General features: G+C 43.7%; 1 protein-coding gene across 1 annotated transcript in view; it reads left to right on the top strand.

The window, feature by feature from the left end:
• Nucleotides 1-23,419, top strand: part of ctnnbl1 (catenin, beta like 1) — a 60,830-nt gene extending 37,411 nt beyond the window's left edge. The window contains exons 13-16 of the mRNA XM_030119727.1: nucleotides 213-293; nucleotides 13,986-14,123; nucleotides 16,032-16,104; nucleotides 22,942-23,419. Coding sequence (XP_029975587.1) covers nucleotides 213-293; nucleotides 13,986-14,123; nucleotides 16,032-16,104; nucleotides 22,942-23,030 — 381 coding nt within the window. The 3' untranslated portion in view covers nucleotides 23,031-23,419. The remainder of the gene's footprint in view (nucleotides 1-212; nucleotides 294-13,985; nucleotides 14,124-16,031; nucleotides 16,105-22,941) is intronic.
• The last annotated feature ends 430 nt before the right edge of the window (nucleotides 23,420-23,849 follow it).

Genomic DNA, 23,849 nt, shown 5'->3' with positions numbered 1-23,849 from the left:
AAGCAGAAGTCTTTAAGTTGTCTTTTCATTAGATTGTTCAGGCTGTTGTGTTTTCACCCCTGTATGTTTTTTTCATATCCGCCGTGCTGTTATTCTGCCTCAGCCTTGTCCCCTCTCCTCTCCCTTCATGTTTCTCTTCTTTTCAAGTTGTTTTCTTGTACGCCGCCTCGCTCACTTTCTCCCCGCCCGCCTGGGGTTGGTTCTCTCTTCAGGTTGATCGACTGATGGAGTTGCATTTTAAGTACCTGGAGGCTGTTCAACAGGCCGACAAGAGGATCGAAGGGGAGAAACATGTAAGCTCCCCCCTCCCTCTGTCAGCTCTTCTCTCTGCCCTCTCTGTTCGGCCTCTCCGTCTTCCTCTTTGCATCGCACCGCACATTCGATTACTAAAAATTGTTGGTGTTTTTCCACCTTGTCTTTGGATTCAGAAGCCGTGTTTGGACTCATGTTCTCCCTGAGACATGAGAGGCAACAGTGTTCAGCGGTGTGGCATTTTGCTTTCAGAGGCGGATCTACCTGTCTGCTCTTATCTCCCACCTCGAGCTGAGAGCTGACAAATGAGACTGTTAAAGAGAAAAATATTTCAGTAATTTGTCAAGAAAAATATGCAACACGGTGCCAAACAATTAAATTAAACTACTTGAACTGCTAAAAAAAACCAAAAGTTAAAATAGGTACAACTGTTGAAACCCTAAAAGAGTGCTTGAGCTGGTAAAATGTCTGTCACTGCTGAATCAGCTAAAGTGGCTACAACAGCTGAAATGGTTCAGACTGCTAGAACAGCTAATAAGAAAACAGAATCCCAGCAGTTCCTAATTTAAAGGTTTTTAAAAGTCATAAATCTAACATAACCTACAAATTTGGTCAATATAGCATATCTTTAAACTGTACAAGTTTATAAATTGTTTTGTTTGTGTTTTGAAAGTTAAAGAGTCTCAGGGTAAATTCATTTAATGGAGATTCATCTAAAATGATCAAAAAGATTGCAGTCATGTGTTTTAGGTTCTGAGACCGAGCATGTGTGCAGTGTCTCAACACTACTCCCGATTTATTCTCATATCTTACATATGACTTAGAACATTTCATTTAGAAATTTCCATTGATATTGACATAAAAATTGTCAGATTTTTCTCAGAGGAAGAATTTCAAACGTTGAAATCAAACCAGGTCGAGGCTGGTGTGAAATTACAAGCAGTTTTCAATGGGGCCTCTGTAGTCTAGATTTTTGGATGTTTAATTCACCTTGAGTTCCAGAATGTATAATTATAACATGGAAATGATCCCAGTTTGTCGGCAGCTGACCTTCAGTTTCATCATTATTGACTGGATTGATTATTTTGAAGATTATGGCGACGAGTTGTTTGGCCTTTGAAAATGTCAGCCTTGTTTTCATTCATTTGTCCTCTTCCTGGATTTTGTGTCAGAATGGGTTTCATATACATGTGAGGTGAGTCTCTTTACTTGCTGAGCAGTTGATTTAACAAAGGTTCACAAACTTTACTGACTAAAGTTTTGTGTGTATTGTTCCGTAGAGGGAACAAAGACTTGGTGTACTTTGAGGTGTTCCTATTTAGACGTGCAAAACAAGAGGCGGAGAGGAGGAAATTTATTGCCTGCTGCAGCTAATTTATGAGGCCAGGCTGACCCTGGGCAGCGCAGGAGGTTGTGTCTGAAATGTAACATTTGCATGTGTTAAATGTCCGACGCTGCTTTTATCACCGGCACACAGAGGGCCAGCCAGGTTCAGACCACGAGAGACGCACAACAAGAGAGAAAAAGAAGGAAACTAAGAGATGCGAGACAAGAAAACAACCTTTTTTTGGCTCTTGTTTATGCAGTTCATCCGTTTTTATTACAGTGATTTGGTTATTTTTGCTGGTCAACAATCTCCCAATGTTTTTCACAACACAATATTTTCTAATTTTTTTAAGATGCAGTGCATCATCACGTCTAAGCTGCAGATACACCCCATTCGATGCATTTCCGATGCACATTTCATTCTAGAAACGTCCACCTGGCTCAGGGGTGGTAGTGCAGCTTGTCCTTAAATGTCAAGAGTGCTGGTTTGATCTGCATTTTCACCTGTCCGTGTGCTCAGTTGTCCTCGGGCAAGATACTGAAGCAAAAGTTTCAGGCTATTTGAGGCTGAACACCTTGCATGACAGCTCAGGCACCATTGGTGTGGGTGTGTGTACTTGTGGTTGAATGTGGCTGGTGAAGCAGTAAAACACAATAAATGAACTGTTACCGGTTGGATAAAGTGAAACCTGTGTGGTTTGTTGTGTTGATTGATGACTGGTGCAGTGTAGTAGTGTTCAACACTCACATTTGTCTGTGTGGATTTTCTCTGAATATTCTGGTTCTACCAACATTCAGAAACGTGCTTGTTGACGGATGCCAGCGTTTGAGACGCACGTCGAAATCTACCTTCTTCAAGGAAGCACGCTTTGTTACAATGTGGAGGTTATTTGAGCTAAAGGAACACTGTGTTAGAGTTGTGCTGGAATCCTGGGTTCTTTTGAAATTTGATGATTGGAAAACGATCCTCCAGCTTGTGTTGGAACTTTCAGGCCAGGAGCCATATGAAACCCACTCTAACCTCGAGTGGACCGGACCAGTGAAATGGCAGTTTTCTACTCTCACATTTAGCCCGAGAAGTTTTTGTGTTCTTCTAAATGGTTGCAGATTCCCATATCCTTCCAGTTAGCATAAAGAACCAATTTCCTGGAGACGTCCATTTTGTTTTGCTTTAGACACACTGCTTTAGACTTCAAACCAGCCTGAGAGGACTAAAGCAGGAGCTATGACTCCCTACTGGAGTCGTCCTCAGCCAGGAAACATGGACTCGGGATACATTATTGTCACTCCTGTATGCTTTTCGTTATCGCCAGCTAGATGGAAAGCATTCAAATTCCATTCTAGAGGATCAGATATTGCCAGCAGTCCCGGGTATAAAGGGTAGGGTCACGCAATCAGCTCGACTTTTATGCGAGATAAGATATGCGGCTGCATACAGTGTTGCATCCTGTGAGAGAAGAGACCTAGAAAACCATCGCAGTCCCACTGATAAGAGTGTGACGGTTTACAGAGGAATGGAAAGCTTGATAGCTGAGTGTGAGGAACCCTATTGAGCTGTCTGTCTGTGTGTGTGTGTGTGTGTGTGTGCGTGCGTGTGTGGGATCCAGATAGAAGATAAGTGACCAGGCAGGGGATAATGGCTTGAACAGGGAGAGAAAGATCATCCTGTCCTCAGAAAAGGTGAGAAGATGGGGGGGGGGAATGGAGGGTGGAGGGTGGAGGGTGGAGAACCACAGACATGCTATAAATATCAGACCCAAACTGTAGAACCGGCGCTTCAGAACGGTGGGAAAAGCAAGAGGATAAAAATCGGGGGGGAAAAAAAGGGAAGGAGACGGAACTTGAGTGACCGGGGGAATGGCGGTGGGCGGGGGAGGAGGGGGGGCGGATAAGCGTGAGATTCGGATCTAAAGATGACTGAAGATTAATTTCTCAGACAGACATCGGGGTGGGATCGCCAAGAAGAGGCCAGACAGTTTGACATTTTCTCTCCTTTCTCTCACCTTTTCTCCATCTGCCTGCCTCTGTCACTCTCTCACCTCCTCCCCCTCCTCCGGGAATGGTGAAAGTATGACTTTGTGATAATCTGATGATAAGAAACCTTGTCTGTGTGCGGCTATCTTTGAAGCCACATGGTTAGCCCCCCTCAGTCGAGAGCTGCGCCGTGAGCCCACACACACACAAGTGATAAAAATACCAATTTGTAGCCTCGCAACTACGGTATATGCTATAAAAAACCCACAATATAGTATTAAGTACATGCTGCACTGTGCAGAGCATCAGTGTGCAGAAGCCGCAGACTGCCAGTGCTCAGAAACCTGACATGAATATGAGGCTGGTATCAATACAGCAGTAGATTAGAGAGGCTAGTGTTGCCGGGAGCCTTTCGCCTGCAGAGGGGATGAAATGAGGGCGACGGAGGTGTGTTGAGCTCACTTCTGTCGACTCTGCACTCCCATCTGAAGCTCGGAAAGGTTTATGCTAAACTTCTTGATGCATGTTTAATAACCAACACCTGGGAAGGGATTTTAATGAGTTATATTTCTCCACAAACATACGCTGGCTACCTTCAACTTCCAGTGTGGATTGGAACTGTCGATTCGACCGCCCATAACGGTGTAAACTAATTTAAATGCTTTCTGGAGGCTTCAGAGAGCAACAAAACAACAGGTGTCAAGTTCTCCTGTTGCTGATTTGGGCTCCGATTACATGTCAACACCTTGAAAATGATGTCGGTTTAATGAACTTTTAATGTTGGGCTGCTAGTGGGTTTTTGTAGTGAAACCACACACACACACACACACACACACACACACACACACTGTACTAATATGAAGTGGTGTATCAGCATCACTAGTAAGAACAAATTTGAATTTAGCAAACCAAATGTAGTTTGTGTTCACTGCTAATTAGCGAGCGTTAGCATGCTAACCTGGGGGTGGTAAACATGAATCAGCAGTGAAAAGAGGTGTTGCTGCTGCTGTTGGGGAGCAGAGTAATCTCACTTAATGTGTTGCAGCAGAACAATTACACCTAATGCTGGAGAACATATTGAAGCAGTTGGAGTGGGAGGAAATGGTGTTTAATTAAACATTTCTGTGTTTACATGCTCATGTGAATCCACACACCACATACACACACACACACACACACACACGCAAGAACAATCAGTCCCATAAGAATCGCTCCATCATCATCTTCAAAACTGAGCTGAATGTAAAGACACATTTGCTATTTCGATCGGTTTTGAGGGGCTGCTGTAGTCCCAGAATGAATTCTGTGTTTTTTGCTGTGTGGTGATTTAATCTCTTTGGTGTGAAATAATGTGACTGTTTCTTCATCTTGAAGGTTTGAGTCTGTCGTTTTCGCTCTTGCAGTTTTTTTCCTGGACTGATATTTTAAGTCCCTCTGAATCAAAGCTTCCGCGAAAACGCCACGTTCCCTTAAATAAGGTGATAAAGACGCCAACCCAGTTCTGTCCGGCGCCTGGGCTGATTCGGCTGCCGTCAGCAGCAGTGTTTTATCTCTCTCCGCCGTGCCTTTTTGGTTTCCCCTAGTTAAGCCTGTTTTTAAAGGGTGGTAAGCAAAATGTTTTTCCTCCGCAACATATTATCCACAGATTTCTCAGGAGGATAGCGGGAGAAAAAGCTGCTGCTGCTTTTTCTCCGCATCTCCAGCCCAGTCCCTTTTAATAAGCTGCTTATTTTCCTCCCACCTTGGTATCTCTCTTCTCTCCTGTCTCTCTAGCCTTCAGATTCGCTTCTTTTCTCCGTTAAATGTGCTTTTCTTGTCCTGCTATATTTGTCCCTTTTCACTTTCCTCTTTTCTTGCCTTTTGCTCACCCAAAATATCAATCACCGTCTTCATTTCCTCTTTTACTGACTCATTAACAAATTCATTTTTGGACAGGTTTCTTTTCCCTGCGTTCCATCTCCTGTCACACGTCCATTCCTCATTTTCCGTTCTCTCGTATCTTCTACGTCTTCCTCCCATCCTCGCCCTCTTTTCCTTCCCTTTGCTCTCAGATCATTGGTAGCAGCTCTTTGAGATTGATGAAGCTCAGCAAAACATGGCTGAGGCCGACCTCAATACCGTAAAATGCCTGAGTGCATTTTTCCAGCAGCCTAACAACCCAGGTGCGTGTGTACGTATGTGTGTGTCGGCGTGTGTGTTTGCGCTATGGAGCTGTAGCAGAAATGAGCTACTTCAGCTTTGCTGACAGTAAGCTTTTTCAGTGAAACTTGGTGTTAAGTTGGAATTGGTTTTTGCACCTGGATGTGATATATTTAGTTTTTCTTAAATGTCCTCCAAGAATAAACACTGTTCTCTCTGGTTCCCTCTATATCCTGATTCATGCACGCACGCGCGCGCGCGCACACACACACACACACACACACAGAGTCTGGCAGCTTGTTTATCTCCCCATCGTCATGTCTGTGTTCATCATTCTCCGCCATTGTTCCTTTTTTAAAATAATCTTCGTCATTGATTTGACTTGTTGGAGGTAAAAACAGCTTGTAGTGCAAACAGCTCATGCGTGTTTGGATGGTTTGCTTCACTGAAAGGCGTCCTAACTCTCACAGCCACGTCAAGCAATAAAGAACAGCAAATGTACCTTTTTTCTGTCTCTCGTGAGCAAGGCTTTTATGTGTCCTGTTTGTAAGGACTTCTGCATTTTTTGATGCAAACTGTGATTCAGGCTCATTTCCTCGAGAGGATTTTCTTACCAGGTATCGATGTGCTTAAAATCAAATAAGACGTTGGAAGCTTCATTGAGACGTTTCAAATACCGAGTCCTTTTGTTCCCTCAAAGTGTCACATGGTCCCAGTTGGTTGGTTGTTGGTTTCACACCATTCAAAAAGCACAGAGTTCCTTCAAGTCCAAATTCTGGTTTTCTCAGGGAACCAATAAGCAACAGCTTTTAAAGTCCAGCAAAAGATGATGAAACATAGAGAAGTCCATGGTCTTCACATTTTTTATTCGGTAATTCTCAAGAATAAAAAGAGATCACGAGGGCAGCCACTGCAGTATTATCGTCACTCTGCTGGACTGCTATGAAGATGGACTCCATGTGGACATAGACATTAACAGCAGTGAACATTTTGTGGCTATATTCACTCGATGATTTATCACCAGCTAATTTCTTCACAACAATGTTGAACACAGTCAGACTTTGTAATGAAGGTCTCCTCAATCCCTTCGCTCATCCATTATGCTTTAGGGTTAGTTGCATCTTTCCCTCGACCCCACACTGACTCGCCGTGGAGAACAGAGAAGCCAGGACTTCCTTTTACTCTACAACTTTCTCCAGCTCATTCCTGCCAACCTCAAGTTGTCCAAAGGCTATCTGAGCGGTGTGTCTCTTCCCAGAAGGACCTGGGACAGCCTCGAGGCCTTTTCCCATATGGGTATTTCTGCTCCACGTTCAGTGGAAAGTCAAAAAAAAAATAACCAAATGTGAAATTCAGACTATTTTTAAAGAGCAGAAGTAGCAGCTCGACTTCCCGGATGTTTGATCTTTTGACTTTATCTCAAACTGAGTGCATCCTATTGTATAATCCATACAACCAGATGAATGTTGCTGCTAGGACTTTTCTTCTCACATGACTGGTTGACTCTTAAACTGTTAGTGAGATATTACTGATGTGAAAATGGCTCCCAGATGGCAAATTTAAAAATACTTGTTGTCTAAGTATGTTCACCATTGTTCTCCCGTTTAGAAATCGTCCCAGTTCAGCACCAAGCTCCAACTAACAGGATGCCAGTGTGGCTTGGAGGATGGCCTGATGTGATCTGATCAAGTTGTCCACCTTCCCGACAACTGTCCTCAGAACGACCCTGCACATTTTCTGTCCTGAGACCAACAACTTCTCACCTGCCGTAGCCGAGAAGTCATTAGTTATTGGTCCCCCAGTTGATGCTATGTTAAAATTTTTCTAACCATAGAAACACTGAAGGGGGACATCATCGGTCAGGAACAAGAAGGCACTTTGAACTCGGCTCCAGCTTTGTGTTTTCCTCCATCTGTGACAGTTTCAGCCATATTTGACAAAGCCGAGCACAGACTGAAGGCAGTGTTCCCGATAGCGAGAACCTCCCCCTGTTGGTAACGCTGTTGTTTTGCTTTGCCCCACTTTATGAGCAAACTCTAATTGATGTGTGCCCAAAAGCACAGGGGCTGTTGGCTCTCTCTCTCTCTCTCTCTCTCTCTCTCTCTCTCTCAGCCTCACTCCATCATAACTTGAAATCAGCATGTTGTGTTGTGCTCTCACAAAGTTGCAGCGTTTCCCTCTGAGTGTTCCTTATTATCAACCTCTGTATCCGTGTCTTCTAATGAGGCCATCTAACTTCTCTTTCTGGTATTTGCTTAAGCCTAATAAGAGCTTTATGTCCTACACACACACACACACACACACACACACACACACACACACACACACACACACACACACACACACACACACACACACACACACACACACACACACACACTTTCGCAGTCACAGTGGGTTTCCACAAAGTGCTGACAAAGAAATCGCTTTAATTCTGCATCTAAGCATCCCAGTGGAATAGAAAGCACAGAAATAACGACAAGGCACGCACACTCGGAGAAAAGCTGATACACACACCTTAAAGAACACAGCAGGTGAAGCCTCTTGTTTCACGCTCTACACATTTCCTCTGCATTTGTCATACACAGGCACGAGCGCACTAACACAGGTTCCGTTGGGCACAGCGACTCTCCGGCACACTCACGGTCCCCCATCAATCACGCCGCCGCCGTCACACAAACACACAAGCGCACGGCGGCTGGGTTACAGTAAAGGGACCGAGACTGAAAATCACTGCTTATTACTTTGTCTGTACTGTAGCCAGGCGACCAGCTTCCCCTGAGGTTGCAGTAATTGACTTGTCCAATCCCTCCTTTCAACACGTTATTCTTTCTCCGCTACCTCTGCCCAGAGGGTCCGAGCCGACACACAAAAAGATGTTGCCCGCAATGTCACAACTCACAAATGGACAGAAGTCGGCAGTTGTAATGAATACCGCCACGCTGCCTGCGTCTGCTCCGATTTTAATATCCCAAATGTCCGCTTCCACCGCTCACAATAATGAATATTTAATACGCTTGTCATTGTTGAGAATCGTCCTCTCCCGGCACTGATTGGAAGGTCTGGCCTGGTTCATCATACGCTGAGCGTCTTTTCTGTATTCCATTACAGGGAGGCTCCCTGGAGGGTCTGGCAGTTGACTTGTCGCAGGCTTTATTGGAGAATGTTTTTCTTAGTTTTTCTGAATGACGAGGCCACTTGTAGCTCGGAGAGAAGCAAGACAAGAGGGTTTATAGCAGATGTGAAGCTTTTACACATCCAATCAAACATGAAGAAGACGCTGAGTTTGAAATGAAAGCATTATGTCTCTTTGGTTTCATGTGGCAGTTGTACCTTTAAAAAGACAGAAGCTTGACTGTCACTGTGAGACTGGCATTTTGAGCTTGTTGTTCGCTCGTGTTTAAAGCTCGTGTCCGGAGTTTTGAAAGAGAGAGGTTTTTTTTTTTAATCCAACGTCTAGAGGTTCCGCCCTCCCTCTGCTTTCGTGAGCTACTAAGACACGCCCCTTTATTTTTTTCGCGCGCATTACCTGTGGGGTAAAAATGAGTGCCGCCGAGTCCTACAGCATCCTACATGTTTAGCTGTTTACGGTGGATGTTTAGCAGACAACGGATATATCCGAGGTAAGCGTAAAGTCTCTCTGGCTGCGCGCACACGATTGACAGCATGACAAGGCGGAAGCTCAAAATCTATCGGCTGACGCTGTCCGGCGCTTTTTCGGATAACATGGAGGTCTATGAGACGAAGGCGGAGCTCATAAATAAATATTTATATTGCTTTATGCTGATATTATAGTATCGAACCAGACTAACACATTTAAGCTCTGTTAAAAATGATGCATTGGGAACGAACGGAAACAAACGGACACGAGCTTTAACCTCCGGTTGTCTGTTGAACGGCACACAATTTGCAGGCATGCCTAAACCAACCTCACGCTGAACCTGACCTATTAAGCCAATTTTTTTTTTTGGCTCAGAGGCTGTGATTCATTTGTATTTTAGAAATTTCACATTGGAAGCTGATCCAGGTTCAAATAACAAGAGAGTGTTGCTGTTTGGTTAGCTGTCGTGTTCCCATTGACATTGTGCACGTTATACTGACTTTTTCACAATGTGATCGAGCCGACTCGGTCTTTGCTCGGTGGCCTTGTTCATGCAGCTGCTGATCAGAATCTTGTTTCTTCACTGCAGCACTTCACTTTTTTCCCCCACCCAGTGATAACAAAGCCTCCTTTGTCAGATTTAAATTTGAGTGAGATAGCTGTGATTTTCAGTCTTCAGCTCTTATCTGTATGTCTTGATTGAGACAGTTGCAGAGAAACGTATCCCTCGGTGTGTCTTACAGTCTGTCCACTGCTCCTGCTTCCTCCCTGTTTCCCAGACATAGCCTGAAGCCCATCAGTGCAGATTTCCACTCAGTCCTCCCGTTTCAGATCAGCCTCTTTCAACTGTCAGTGATTTTGAACAATTCCCTGCAGTGGCTCTGTTCGTTACAGGTTTGCAGAAAAACAAATCCTCCTTCAAATCACAAACGTCAACGAAACTGACATATGTTATCAATAAACAGTCCTTGTTACTGTCGGTCTCTTCGTCCACCTGCAGGACAAAGCGGTTGTCTCTTATTCTATCATTTAGCTGCTCCTCTTTGTCTTGTGAAATGTCATACATGCGCCTCTTTGACTGAGGAATAGTCTTTAGTTTGCTCACTGCTGTTTCATCAATCATGGTTTAAAGCTTGTCGATAGCAGGAGGAGGCATTAATTCTTCAGAAATAGCGAGCAGCTTGTTACTCTGAGCACCGAGGCGAGTTGAGCATTTCCAGGTTCAGGTGCTGCTTTAGTGAAACAACTTTCTCATTCTCAGCTTCCTTCTGGAGAAAACAACCAGCTTCTCAGAACTGATTTGTCTTCAAACTGTCAGAAGTTAATATTTTCAGACCTTTAACACGCTGTGGCCGCTCTCTATTACCCACAGTCTCCCTTTCACAACTTGCCAAGGATGCATGCATTGTTTATGTTCAGCCTCTGTTTATGGAAGGGTTATCAAAGGGTTATTAATAGTTATGTTGTTGATAATTATATATAAAAATTCAAAATGAAAAGTCAGAAATAACCTACTGTCATCTAATATTTCACTGTTATGAATAATGATACGCCCTCTCTCTTAAATAGACTGAACATTTGTAATGGACATGGTTATCCTAGTACGTCAACTGTGCATCATTGTAGTAGGAACATAAACTATGTTTTCTGATCTTTTTTTCCATCACCTCTGTTGGTTCATGGTTTTCCGTGTACCTTGAAACCACGTTAAGGATCAATATCCAGAGGAAATTTAAGAATCAGATCAGGGAAGCGTTGGGATTGTCAAATATAAGGAATGGGCTGTGAATCGGGACGCCCCTGACGGGAGGCTGATATTACAGCTGTCTACCAGAAGGATATTGCATTTACACCGTTTATCATCACACGTGTGCTTTATTGGTTATTTTTCATCTAAATGCAAATATGCATGTATTTTTAAAACCATGTCATACTTTCAGTGTGTAATCATTCCGAATGCCTCGCTCTTGAAAAGTCGCCTCTCAGTCGCTGATGCATCTGAATGATGAAGGGCTACACTGAGGGAGTTCGCCGCCACAAAGAGCGTCTGCAGCGATTTCTGCGTTTTCTTCTCGATGCCTCTCACACCTCATCTCCGCGTTAATGCATTCACCGGCGGCCGCGCTGCGCCGCGCTGCGTTGCTGTACCGCTGCTAATCTCACCTGCGCACACAGCAGCTTCGCGTGTTGCGTCTTCCCGCGGCTGTCGGCTCCGGCTGAAGCAGGTGGATAATTGAGTCGTCCGAGGCCCGCTCGGAAAACGCCTCCAGCTCCGCTTTGCAGCGAGCGGTAATGAGGGCCACATGAAATGGAGCGGCTTCCTGTGTGAAAATGGGAACATGAGCTGTGTCCGCACGCCGTTTCCCCCCCGCTCGTCCTCCCCCTCCTCACATGTGCATTTGTCCCACGCTGCATTTCTGTGTCTTCTTGGCTGAAGTTGCGCTGAGAGATTGTCTGACTTTGCCACCAGCTACTGTCTTCCCTCGCAGTAATGAGCCAAGTTGTCCTGGAAACTGAGATAATCTTTATTTTTTTTTTACTTACTCCTGCAGGAAGGAGAGGAAACACAGTTTACATTTAAATGGCTTTGTTTAAAGTTTTTCCTGCATCTTTAATGGGCGCCGTTTGACAGCAGCAAGGCCGGGCGCTGTGTCTTATTTCACAATGCGAGCGCTCTCCACTTGGGAATAAAGCAGAATTCTAGGCCATTGTTTTACCCAGAGGACACGGGAAGACACATGCGCCCTACATTTAATGGCTTTATTAAAAGTTCTTCTTTTAATTGTCTGCATTGTTTTGCATCTTTGACAAGCCGCCGTTGACATTATTCAGAGAGTTTTTTTGCTCACAAGACATTAAAGAAAGATGACATCCTGGGTTAATAATACATTTCCAAAAAGAGAGATGCGTCTCTGGAAGCGTATTTTTCCCGGGACAAGTTTTGCACGGTCTTGCTCAGAATCTGCCCTTTGATCGAGGCTCGCTAATGAGTGGAGCTTCACGGCTGTAATCAGGTTTTACATTGTGATTGATCTTTAAGGACAAGGCCTTTTGAAAGAGATTAAATCCCTGCGATGTAAATGTCATGTGTGCTACCCTTTAGCCTGCTGCTTAAATCTATTTGTTTTCATTAGGAACTGTTAGAAAAGCCGATTTCTCTCACGTGGCGACTGCAGCACGCTTCCCTCCGCTCATTAGTGCTGCTCCATCCGTTCCATACGAAGGCGTTTGCATATTTAGGCCTTCTAGACATACTTTTTGATAATGTTTGTTAAACATATGTAGAGTATAATGCTTTAATGATTAAAAGACAGAGCTGGGGTGGCTTTAAATCCTTTCAGTTCAGGAGCCCACATACAGCCGTGTCTGATCTCAGTGAGTCCAGACCAGCAGAATTTAGATATAATAAACCACATTTACCAACAATTCTCAGATTTCCCTTTAGATTATGTAGAAAATTTTCACATTTGATAAAAAAAAAAAAAAGCACAATCTAAAATCCTTTCTGCATCAACATGCATTACCTTTCGCGGTGGTATTCAACAGACTCAGCTCATACCAACCCGCATGTTTGACATACATGACGCTGGCATCAAACTACAAGGATCTGATGCTTCTCGGCCTGCTGTGGCTGTAATCAGAGTAAAGCAGTTCTTCCAGAGAGGCAGATATCGTAGTGAGGCATATACTGTTTGTTACAGATATACCTGGGATTTTAAAGATTCAGGAGGATGAGTCCACACCCTCACAGGAGGTGTGGACTCAGCCAAAGTTTACACCCTCTTCATGTTACTGGATCCTTAGAATATAAAAATCCTAGCCATTCTTGTGCTCCCCAGACGTGTTTGATTGGAAATATCAGGTTGTGGAGGTTGCAGAACCGGAGCAGTCGGGTATGTGTGAAGATGTCCTTTATTTTAGGACACAAATCTTCTTTAAAGATAATCGTTGGGCCTATGAGCCGCTTTAACCCCTCTTCATAGATATTCCTTGACTCCAGTCTCTCGTTGGCAGTCAAATTGTTCTTCCTTTAAGCCTCGTCGGTGTATTAATGATGCAAATTCAGGAGGTAGCTGTGCAATCAACATTTTCCTCTAAGTCTCTGTGAGTTCGACTGAACATGTATATTCATCCGGCTGTGTTAAAAAGTTCGAAACAGTGGTTGTGAAGGTGTGTGACGCCGAGCCTTCCCTCCACTGTCTGGCTGTGTGCAGCACTCCAGTGGCTTTCACTCCAGACTGCGGCTCGCCCCCCTCTGGTCTGCTTCTTAATCTCTAATGATGATTAATGTGGGCTCCGTGCTTATTGGCAGCACCGTGTTATTGGCATACTGACAGGGTTGTTAAGATGGATAACTATGCAAGTGTGTGTTTGTGGGTGTGTGTGAGTGTGCAGGCGCTCGGAGCGTAGCCCCCACCACCACCACCTCCACCACCGCCTCCAATTTTTGCAGCTTAGCCGTGAAATCAATTGATTTGTGTGTCTGGTCAATAGAGAAAATGGATTTGTGGAGAAGGCTGAAAAACAACTCCTAAATTAAACTCGCTCTCTGATTCTGTTTGTCGAGTCCCGGAACAATAGAAAGTCCCTCTTTACTTACAATAAAGTGGGATTCACTGGCTGTTTCAGGTGTTTTAGTTTTTTTCCCTTTTCTGAGCCTGTGTTAACGCCAGGTGTTGACGTGTCTGTACAGGAAATGGTCCGTCGAGGAGAGATCCTGGACGACAGCATGGAAGACGAGTTCTACCTGCGCCGCCTGGATGCCGGACTCTTCGTACTGCAGCTCATCTGCTACATCATGGTGGAGATCAGCAACTCGGGGATCTCACAGGTACGAGCACCAACAGCCGGAGGCCAGACGAGCTCTGCCGTTATCACCAAGCGCCTGACCGCTCCTTTCTCCGATCTCCTCCACGCTGCATGCACGGCTCTGCTGAGGAGCCTGCTGCAGGAGTGTCCCTGCAAAAAACAAAAAAAGGGAAAAGCGGCGATGAGGGAGGCAGTTCAATCCCAGCAAAGGAAAAGAGACCAGCCAGAGATGCGTGGCGGCTCGGAGGCTGTTGTTGAGCGGAGGAGGGAAGTTACAGCAACATCCTCCATCTACTCCGTCACCACAGAACTCTTCATAAAGGGGCTTGCTGCCTTGTTCTAACCAGACCTTTATCGAGCTATTTGAGGCCTCGTTTACAAAACAACTTTTTGGATTTGTGTTTACACGACAGCAGTGCTCATAACCACTGAAAATACAGCAACTCCTCCCAAGATGGAACTTTTCCAAAACTAACTCTGTGTCTGTGAAAACAGGAGAAAACACTACTTTTCTGGAATACTGCTACTACACATCACTTCACGGCTGGAGTGAACACTTCTTCTGAGTGTGTAGATGGATAATAACAGTGTTTGCCTTCAGAATATCATGTCTTCCAGTCCATGTTCTCCTGGGTCTTTGATAGATTTAAAGTTGTTTCACCTATAATAATCCAGCTTGGCCGTCTGTCCATCCAGTAGGGTCTTCACCTGTTTATGTGGAGACAAAGTTGTAGAATTTTCAAAAAGTTTCACCTTGAGAGCCAATTTAAAAAAGTAGCATTTTCAGTGACATTGTTGTCGTGTAAACAGACAAACAAAACACAACCAATGTTTTCCATTTTCATTTTAAAAGCATTGTCTGAACAGGGCCTGAGAAAAATACACTGACTGAATGAGCGTCTCTCCAAAAATAGGTGGAAACATGTAAAATTAGTCTTTTTCCTCCAAACGGTATCAGCTAGAATAAAACTATTTCTGGATCCCCAGTTATTTCATCTTCTTCTTCTTTTTTTTTTTTTAAGAGATTTCACACTACTGTGATTGCACATATTCTACTGTCTGACCTGTTGTAGTGCTAAAGGTTTACAGCGCCACACCTCGGTCTGCTTTCAGCGCACTACAATAACAGTGTCATCTACATATTATGTAATGCTCCTATTTTCTTTTTTAATGCATTTCAGGAGTCCGTTTTAATACAGGAAGGAGCATCTGGCTGAATTTCAATAATATTGGAGACTATAAATCTGAGTGAAAAATTCCTAAACTGAAAACATCCATCAATATAAGACACAAACATCCAATAAGAGCCGGTCCCACCTGCGGCTGCTGTTCTGTCTTCAGTATTTCATTTGAACCGAAGCGATTGCTGCTGTGTCTGGGTTGACTGCCATCATCTCCACATTTCTAGGAAATTTAAAGGATTTCTGCCATTCATGTTTCACCTCGTGCATTTCTGTCTTATATTCCTCCCAATTAAAATAATTCTAAGTGAAAACCATACAAAACTGTTAAAATGTCAGTTTCATGAAGATCAGTGTTTTTACATGATTAAAGCAAACATTTTCAGACATGTTGGACTGTTTTTAGAAAGAAACGCATTGTGCTGCTAAGTTTCTTTCCCTCTCTTCTTCCATTAAGCCCCAGAGGAACAGAGACTCTCTCTAACTGTGGAACGAGCTGTGATCTGAACGCTCATGGTGTCGCTCAGAACATTTGTGATTGATGAAATACATGAAAAGAAAAGGAGAGGCAGAGAAATGTTGCAAAAATCCATGAAGATGTGGGGTTGTAGAAAACAACGCTGACCAGTTTTTGTGACTTTGAGCTGAGCGTCGATGTCAGCAAACAGTAGTATTGATGATTTTTGCTTTAAGTGACCAGGATGTGATTTAAGATCAGTAAACGTCTCGTTCTTTTCTTCTGCATTCAGCTGCAGCAGAGAGTTCATCAAATCCTCAACCTGAGAGGAGGTTCTGTCAAAGTGGTGCGCCACATCATGAGAGGTGAGTCCCTCCGCGTTCCTCCTTATCGGGTTCTACCGAATCAAAATTGTGTCTTTCAGGACGTTCGTGTTGTAAAACTTGTTTTTTTTTTAATGTAAAACAAAGTATGTAACAAAAGACACAAACCAAGCATGCGAGAATGTGAATCGCTGCCATACCGTCTCATTACAGCGTTACTCTCAGATATTACTCAATATCATACATGGACCGGTACATAACTGTCTTTAAAGTTACAAACACAAACATGCCGCGGCCCTGTTCCAGTCCAGGTTCCAGGCTGCAAAGAGGGAATATTTTGAAATTTCTGAGAATCTTCATTGATATTTCCTTTCTTGAGCTTAACTTCATCAGATTTGTTCTCTCATGCACCGATAAACCCTCGTTACGCGGTTTTTATGCACCGTCCCGCCGGTATGCGGGTATTTAAACTCTGTTTCAAACCGGCCCGTGCTGCTCTAAAAGGTGTCACTGTATGGGCTCAGGAACACTTCCGAACTGCTGCTGTGCTCAAAGCCCTCGTTCAGCTGTCCAAACCTTTCTCCAACAGGAAATATTTGGTCAAATGTAGAACAGCTGCATTTAATCCCCGTTTCGATGATGTTTAAAGCAGAGGAGTTACTACACAACGGTAAACGTGGCTCTGTCAGTCCAAACTTTTGGCTGTCTCTAATTTTTTCCATGAAATGAAAAAAAATGCTTCAGTTCCAGCATCTGATATGCTGTTTATGTTCTGCTAAGAATAAAATTCAGATATTCATTCCATCTTATTTGAAATAGGACTTGACAGTGAATGAATCCAATCCACTGTTCCGAGAGCCTGAAAGCAGAAAAACTCTGCGTACTCCAGTCAAATCACACATAATGCCTCCAGCTGCTGATCCTGCACCTTACGGTGACTCATATTACTTTCAGGGAAGCATTTTTATTGACACATTTTGCAAAATGATGTTTCCAAGAAGCAGAATTTCAGAGTAAATCAGTGTTTGATGGGAAACTCGTGCTGTGAATACAATAGAGTAGGAAAATAGGTTAAGAAGTCAGGCAGGGGCAGTGCGTCCCACTCTGATGGAGAAGGGGGGAAAACGACGACAGCAGCAGTAACTAAACATAAAAATGTGAATTTACAAAGCGTGTTTGCATTACCTGTGTATAGCTGGTAAAACATGCTGAAAACATTCAGGCCCTCAACGATCCCCCGTCATTTAATCACATTGTCGCAGCGGAGAGAAAAAGCAGGTCGTCTTTCTGCCTTCTTTTCATCCCCCGCCACCCGAACATTTCCCGTCCCGTTGTGTTTGTTTGGCCGTTTGCTTTGTCAAAGGCCATACAGGTGTGTTACGTCCCTCCCGGTGCGACATCCATTCTTCCCCGTATCATTGTGGGACGGAGCTGGAGGACGTGGCTGCGGTCGCACCGCCGCTGGCTCCGTGTGGCATGTAACCGCGCAGATAGAGCCATCCGTCACACGTGGCGGTGCCAGCCGGCGTGGCAACGCTCCAGTCCTCCCAGAGCCTGTGTTTATGCGTGTGTGTGTGTGTGTGTGTGTTTGTGTTTGTGCAGGAATCTGTGGCATTGCGTTGCTTTTGTTTTTCATCTGCATATTTGCATGTCCACAGTGCGTTCCTGCTTACTTTTTTGTTGTTTGTGTACGTGTGTTGTGTTTGCGATCAGCATGTCTACACGTTGATGCGCGCACACCAGCGTTCATTTGCATATTTCCTCCATATTAACATGCCCTCGACAGATAATCCATGCAGGTGTTGTGATGCAGGTTTCATGTTGTATTCATGTCTGCCTTTGTGGGCTTCATACATACCAACGCAGATGTTTATTGCAATATCTATTTATGCACACACTTTATATGTTAAGTGTCTGCATTACACATGCATGTGTGAGACGTGTGTCTTCACCCTTTTCATAAGGCCACGATATGCAGCCCTCTCCACTTTCAGGGGTCCCTGCCCGGTCAGGGTGAAACTGCATGAAAAGGTTAAGCACATGCAGACTGCGTCATGCCCCTCTGCAGACTCGACCTTTGCACCAAATGAGGAGCAGCTCTGCAGGAACGGAGGCTGAGCAGGCAGCGAGGAAGAACATGGAGTTCTCTAATGCTGTGAAAACCTGCCGTGGGGTTTACAATGGTGGAATGCCCAGATTCTCACTGTTTGGCAAAAAATTCAGTGCTGGAAAATAACAGAGCTCATAAAAAGGGACATTTTCACAATATTGGACGCGCCTGCTGGTGGATGAGGTGGTGCATGCACAGTTACAGTCCTTTTCATGATTGCATTTTGCCGATATTGCTGCATATGAATAAAGTTCCCTGAAACGGGATTCATTTGAAAGCAGGATGGTGGTTAGATGAAGACGCTACAGGATCACCTGGGGCTTAGCGCAGCTGAACCACAGCAGCTTCAAACACGTATAACCAGGTTATAAATGACTTTTTGGCGTTTCAGCTGCAATCCCACTGAAAGTCCTCCGGCGTGCCCTCGGCTGCGGAGGCGGCTTGTGGAAATGATTCTCCTTGTATCCGTGGCAGATCGGTCCCAGTCACTGACCTGAGTAATGGCGATGCTCAGTACTGTATTGTCCTCTGCCGTGTTGCCGTGGTGACAGCAGGAGAGGGTACCGGTACTCCGAAGGAAAGGTTCTGCAGAGAGTTGAAGAGTCACACAATCTCTGACCTTTCTGTCTGTGTGGGGGACTGCGACGCCATTTATAGACACGGAAGCACACACACACAGTCACGTTGTCACAATGACAGGCCGGCAGGACCAGCAGATGGAGATTTTCATGTTTTTGTTGAATCATGCCCTGTTTACCTGCTTTCCTCAGTCAGCCTGGGGAAAAGAAGAAGAAGAAGAAGCCGTCTCAGTGGCTCAAGATCAATTGTGTGTTCCTATCATTCAAGGTCCGAACACACATTAATAGTAGCTTCACTCTTTCTTCAGAATACACAATGATCGGGTGTCCCGTTGTACGTCTTCTGACCCCACCTGAACCAGAAACTTCGGTCTCAACACACCGTTCACGTACTCAACCTTGCAGCTCTGCTCATGCCTCCTATTGTCCCTGACCAAACTACTTAGCTACAAAACTTCTTTTCCTGCCGCCGTTTTCTTCCTTGTGCTTTGAATTACATTATTGTGCCAGCTTAAAAAAAAAAAAAAAAAGAAGAAGAAGAAAGTAGCAGCTCCTTTGTACACTCTGCTCCACTGCGTTTTCTCCAGCTCAGCCTGTTAGTGTTGCAGCGCTGCTCTGGTTTACAGCAGCTGATGGTGTGAGCGCCTCGCCGCAGATCCCACTGAAAACTGAAATGTGAGTTCAGAACCAGAGGCTGGAGGAATGAAAAACTGAAGCCCTCATTGAATTGTCAAAGATTTACGAGCAATCAGCTGTAATGGGATGAATTGCAAGTTTTTTTTTTTAACCAAAGCACTGCAAGTACAAGGAATCAGTACAAACCAAGAAGCTGCACAGTGGATCCAGTTCTTTCTCTCGCTCATTCCGATCACCTCATTCAGGCCTCGTTTACACGACACCATTTCAAGTCTAAACACATTTGCTGTTTTTGTTTCAGAAAAGTTTTGCATTTAAACAGCAACACTTTTATGTTGCTACAGTGAACCCTGATCCAGCTCCGCCTTTCCGCTGTCACTCTTTGAGAGATTTGTTCTTCACCAGTGAACTCAGGAAACACTGCACAGATGTGAAGACGTTACCATGGGGTCAAGTTTCTACATTTGTTAAAGTGGCTCTGCTCGGTGCTGCCGGCGCATCATTCCTGCTTCCAATACATCAACTTCCTGGACTGGGTGTGATTTCACTGGCAGACCGGTGCCAGCAAGATGGGGAATTAACTCTGAGTGGTTTTAGTGGGTTTAAACGTCTGGCTGGAGTCGGGTTCCAGACTCTCTGGGTTTCTGTTTTCATTTAGAAGCTTGGTAGAAATGTTAGTTTTGGGACTCCTGTTTTCAGCAGAGTGTCATAAACGATCGTTCTGGCTTATTAAAACCCATTTTTCTGCTTTCAACTGTCTTTGTTTTTAAATGGTAATCATCAATCAAACTTGTATTCACTAAGATACTTGTGGGAGTTCAGCAACAACACCAACAACAACCAGATGATGAACAGTTTCAATAAAAACACGGGAGACAAAGTCCTTTAAAAAAGTTACTACCTGGAACTATTGTTGCATGTTCAAGCTCAAAAGTCACGATTATGAATCACAGTTATTTCGTAATTACCTGTTTTATTCTGAGCAGTAACAACCAATAATGTATTAACTTCCTATAATGTAACAGTAAAAGTTAATTTCTTTTAACAGCCATAATTGAGAGAGTGGTGCATCGTATGTATAGAGGGTGAGAACTGTGCTGTCCGCCATTTTTGAAAAGTAAACTGCACAAAGCCTGTTTAAAAAAAAAAAAAGTGTGTATTTCCAAGAAATACTTTCCTTTTGTGAATCATTTCAATATTGGTTGCAGTTATTGAATTTTGAGCGATTATTTTTTTAGTAACTTATGAGATTGACATTGCTGATGGATCAAATATTCTATTCCATCCTTGGCAGTTATTTTATGTTTGGTTTATCCAGATATTAAAAGGAAAACTTTGTGCTAATAGTCTTCAGAAGTGGCGGTGATAATCTGATGGAGGAGTTTTCTTTCTGCCAAGTTTTGCTGGCATTACTTGAAATAAAACAGAAGTTTCTTAAGAATATCTCCAGTACATTCATCACTGTCCATTATGTTCCATCTAATAGCATAAATCCATCTCTCCCCTTTAGAAGAAACCAAGCTGAGCCCAGCGGGCTTTTGTCAGGAAAGCCCTCTTTGTTCCCTTCATTCTGCACCGTTTCCCTGAGAAAAACACACCTTTTTTGTTTTTTTTAAATCCCCCATCCTGAGGTTTTAATGTGTAATCCCAGCCTCAGAGGCTGGCTGAGGGGCGGAGCGGATGCTCGGACTCCGCCGGCTCTGCGGCAGCTGCAACTTTCTCTTTCTGCACATTAGACTCACAAATCGACAGCCGGGCGTCTCCAAGGCCCGGCGTGAGAGGCAAGCAGAAAGAATCTCGCAGAACACTCAAACACAACACAATAAAGCGTTGCAGCACACAGCCGGACGCTGAGCGGATTGCAGAGCCGCGGCTCAGCTGGGAATGGACTCGCGCATTGAAGACACATTTTCAGAGGGAAGATCTTGTAACTAAAGTTTTTGTTCCAAAATAGTGGACAGACTGGACTGTTTCCAGTCGAGAGGAAGGAAATTTGATTCCTGGTGTTTGAAGACTAAATTGATTTACATTCAACCAGATTTGTTGCAGAAGGTTCGCATTTACCTGAAGTTTATTGTCTTATTTCCCAGTATTTCAGCTTGACTGATTTTTCACTATGAGCCGAAGACTTTTTATGTCATTGCTTCGAAAACCTTCATCTAATATTTTAGTATTTCAAAGCAAATGCAGCATAACGTCTAATATTTTTTGTGCGCGATGATGTATTGATTTGAATTGACAGCAATTGACAGTAATTAGAAGCTGGATGGAATCACTTTGCTGGGATACTGAGAAGTGTGCTTCTTCCAAACATAACTGCATATGTGTCAGTTCTCCATTTTGGCTTTTACTGAATTATCTTTGAAAGGCGGCTCTTCAGAATGAACCCAAAAAAATATGAGTGATTCCTTTTTTTTTTTGCATCTCAACACAAGACACGACTGCCAAAGAGCTGCATCTCCTCTAAACATCAGTCAATAACACAGTTTGTTTCTGTCCAGATCTGGACAAATGTTGCCTTGCAGTGACGATTCAGAGAGAAATGTTTATTTTACTGTTTATCAACAGTGAGATTTTCATTCCATATGAACAAATTCTGTTTTTTCTTCAGGATAGCGTTTTTTTTTTTTTGTTTGTTTTTTTTGTTTTTTAAATGATGCATGGGCACAGCGGTCTACGACTTTACAATAACGGCATTTAACTTATGTGGCACTTTTCGATATCTTGATCAGTCCCCAAAGCGCTCTACGCTGTTGATCACATGGCTTCACACGGCTGTGAGGCAAGGCGCTCAGTCCATTCATCAGGATCAACAAGAGGTTCAGCGTCTTGCTCAAGGGCACTTTGACATGTTGACAGATCTTAATCACCAAAAGAGCTCCTTTCAGGATTTTATATCAAATAAAATTCATCTGGAGCTGAACAGCATTTCAAAGGAAGAAAAAACATTAAAAAAAAAAAAAAAAAAGGTTACAATTCAATAATAAATGTTGTGGGTACAATGTTTTTCCTGTTTCACCTGACTTGCACTTTTTGTAAGTTTGTACAATATTTTGCAAACAAAATTCCATAGAAAACCTGCAAATTTTATGGAATAGTTTGAGACACTGACCCAAATAATCCCGGGGGGGACTGATTGTGAAGGGAATTGTGGGTAACATGTTTCACTGCAGCCGAGATGAATAGAGAGATAAACAGACTCAACAAGTCTCATTAGATCAAACGAATGGTTAAAAAAAGGTTTGACCCTTTTCTCCAAACACATATTATATCCGTTTGTCTCTTGCTCACAAGTGTTTTCAGCCACTCTTTTGTCATGTTGTTGTAAGTTGATTGTCTTGGCAAAAAGACTAGAGAATAACCAATCCTTTCTCCGTGAAGTCTGAGGGAGGCAGGATGAGTTCCTGGTTCATTCGGGCTGACTGAAGAGCTGACATTTTCCTTCACATTTTAAATCGTGAAATATTGTGGAAGTTCTTCTGAGTCTGCACTCTGAGCAAAACTATGAAGTGAACTCCTGAACCAAAGCCACTAATCCTCGGGTTCCCTCCGCAGAGTACGCCGAGAGCATCGGAGACGGGAAGAGCGAGGAGTTCAAGGACGCCGAGCGGAAGCGGATCATGGACCTCATGGACAACTTCTAATCTTGACTTTTGTCTTCGACTCAAACACAAACCGTATGCTTGTTTTCACGGGACTGGCGCTTCACAGCACAAACTTGTCAGCTGGATGTGCTGTTTATGACTTATTTTTATTTTTTTAAACAAACACTTTGTGAAACTTTGACATGCAGCAGTGTGGAAAGTACAAAAATTAATTTCATCCCAGTGGCTAATTAATAGTTTGAAGCTTTAATTAATTCAATGTTACACGTCTGACAGTGTGTGTGCGTGCGTGTGCATGTGTGTGTCAGAGGAAGAAGGTCGAGGAGCTGTGTGCCACACTGCAGGATTATTATGGATTATCAGACTCCCTTTGCTTTTCACCTGTTTAGGATTTTGGTGTAAGATATTTTCTAATTAAACCTTTGGTATTAAAAGCTGCTGTTTGTTTTGTTTGTGGATGTGAGTCCAGACAGATGTGATTCGAGGAGCTGCTTCTTCTCCTTCTTCTGTATTTTTTGTGAAACCGCCCACGAGTGGATGTGAGCTGCCTCTCGGAGCTCTCCGCCTACTGCTGCTTCTCTCTGTGAGGACGCTCGGTGTGCACATCAGTGTGGAGGTGTGTCACGGTGCAGCCGGAAACAAACAAACTGACTGCTGCTTTCACACCCTGAATCTCTGTCAGAGCTGGGGGGGAAAAAAAACAAACCTTCATTAAACATCCTTTTAGGAGAGGAAATAGAGGAACTGCAGTGATGCACTGTTATTTAGCCCGATTTGAATCTTTAGGTCAACCTGTAGAAAACAGCTGTGTTGTAAAGATCCTGGATAATTTGTTTCGTCACTACAGCAGCACTTCAC

The sequence above is a fragment of the Salarias fasciatus genome, chromosome 20 (genome assembly GCF_902148845.1).
Source record: "Salarias fasciatus chromosome 20, fSalaFa1.1, whole genome shotgun sequence".
NCBI classification, from domain to species: Eukaryota; Metazoa; Chordata; class Actinopteri; order Blenniiformes; family Blenniidae; genus Salarias; species Salarias fasciatus.
Note: the sequence above shows the minus strand (reverse complement) of the source record. Positions and strands in the feature narration are given on the sequence as shown.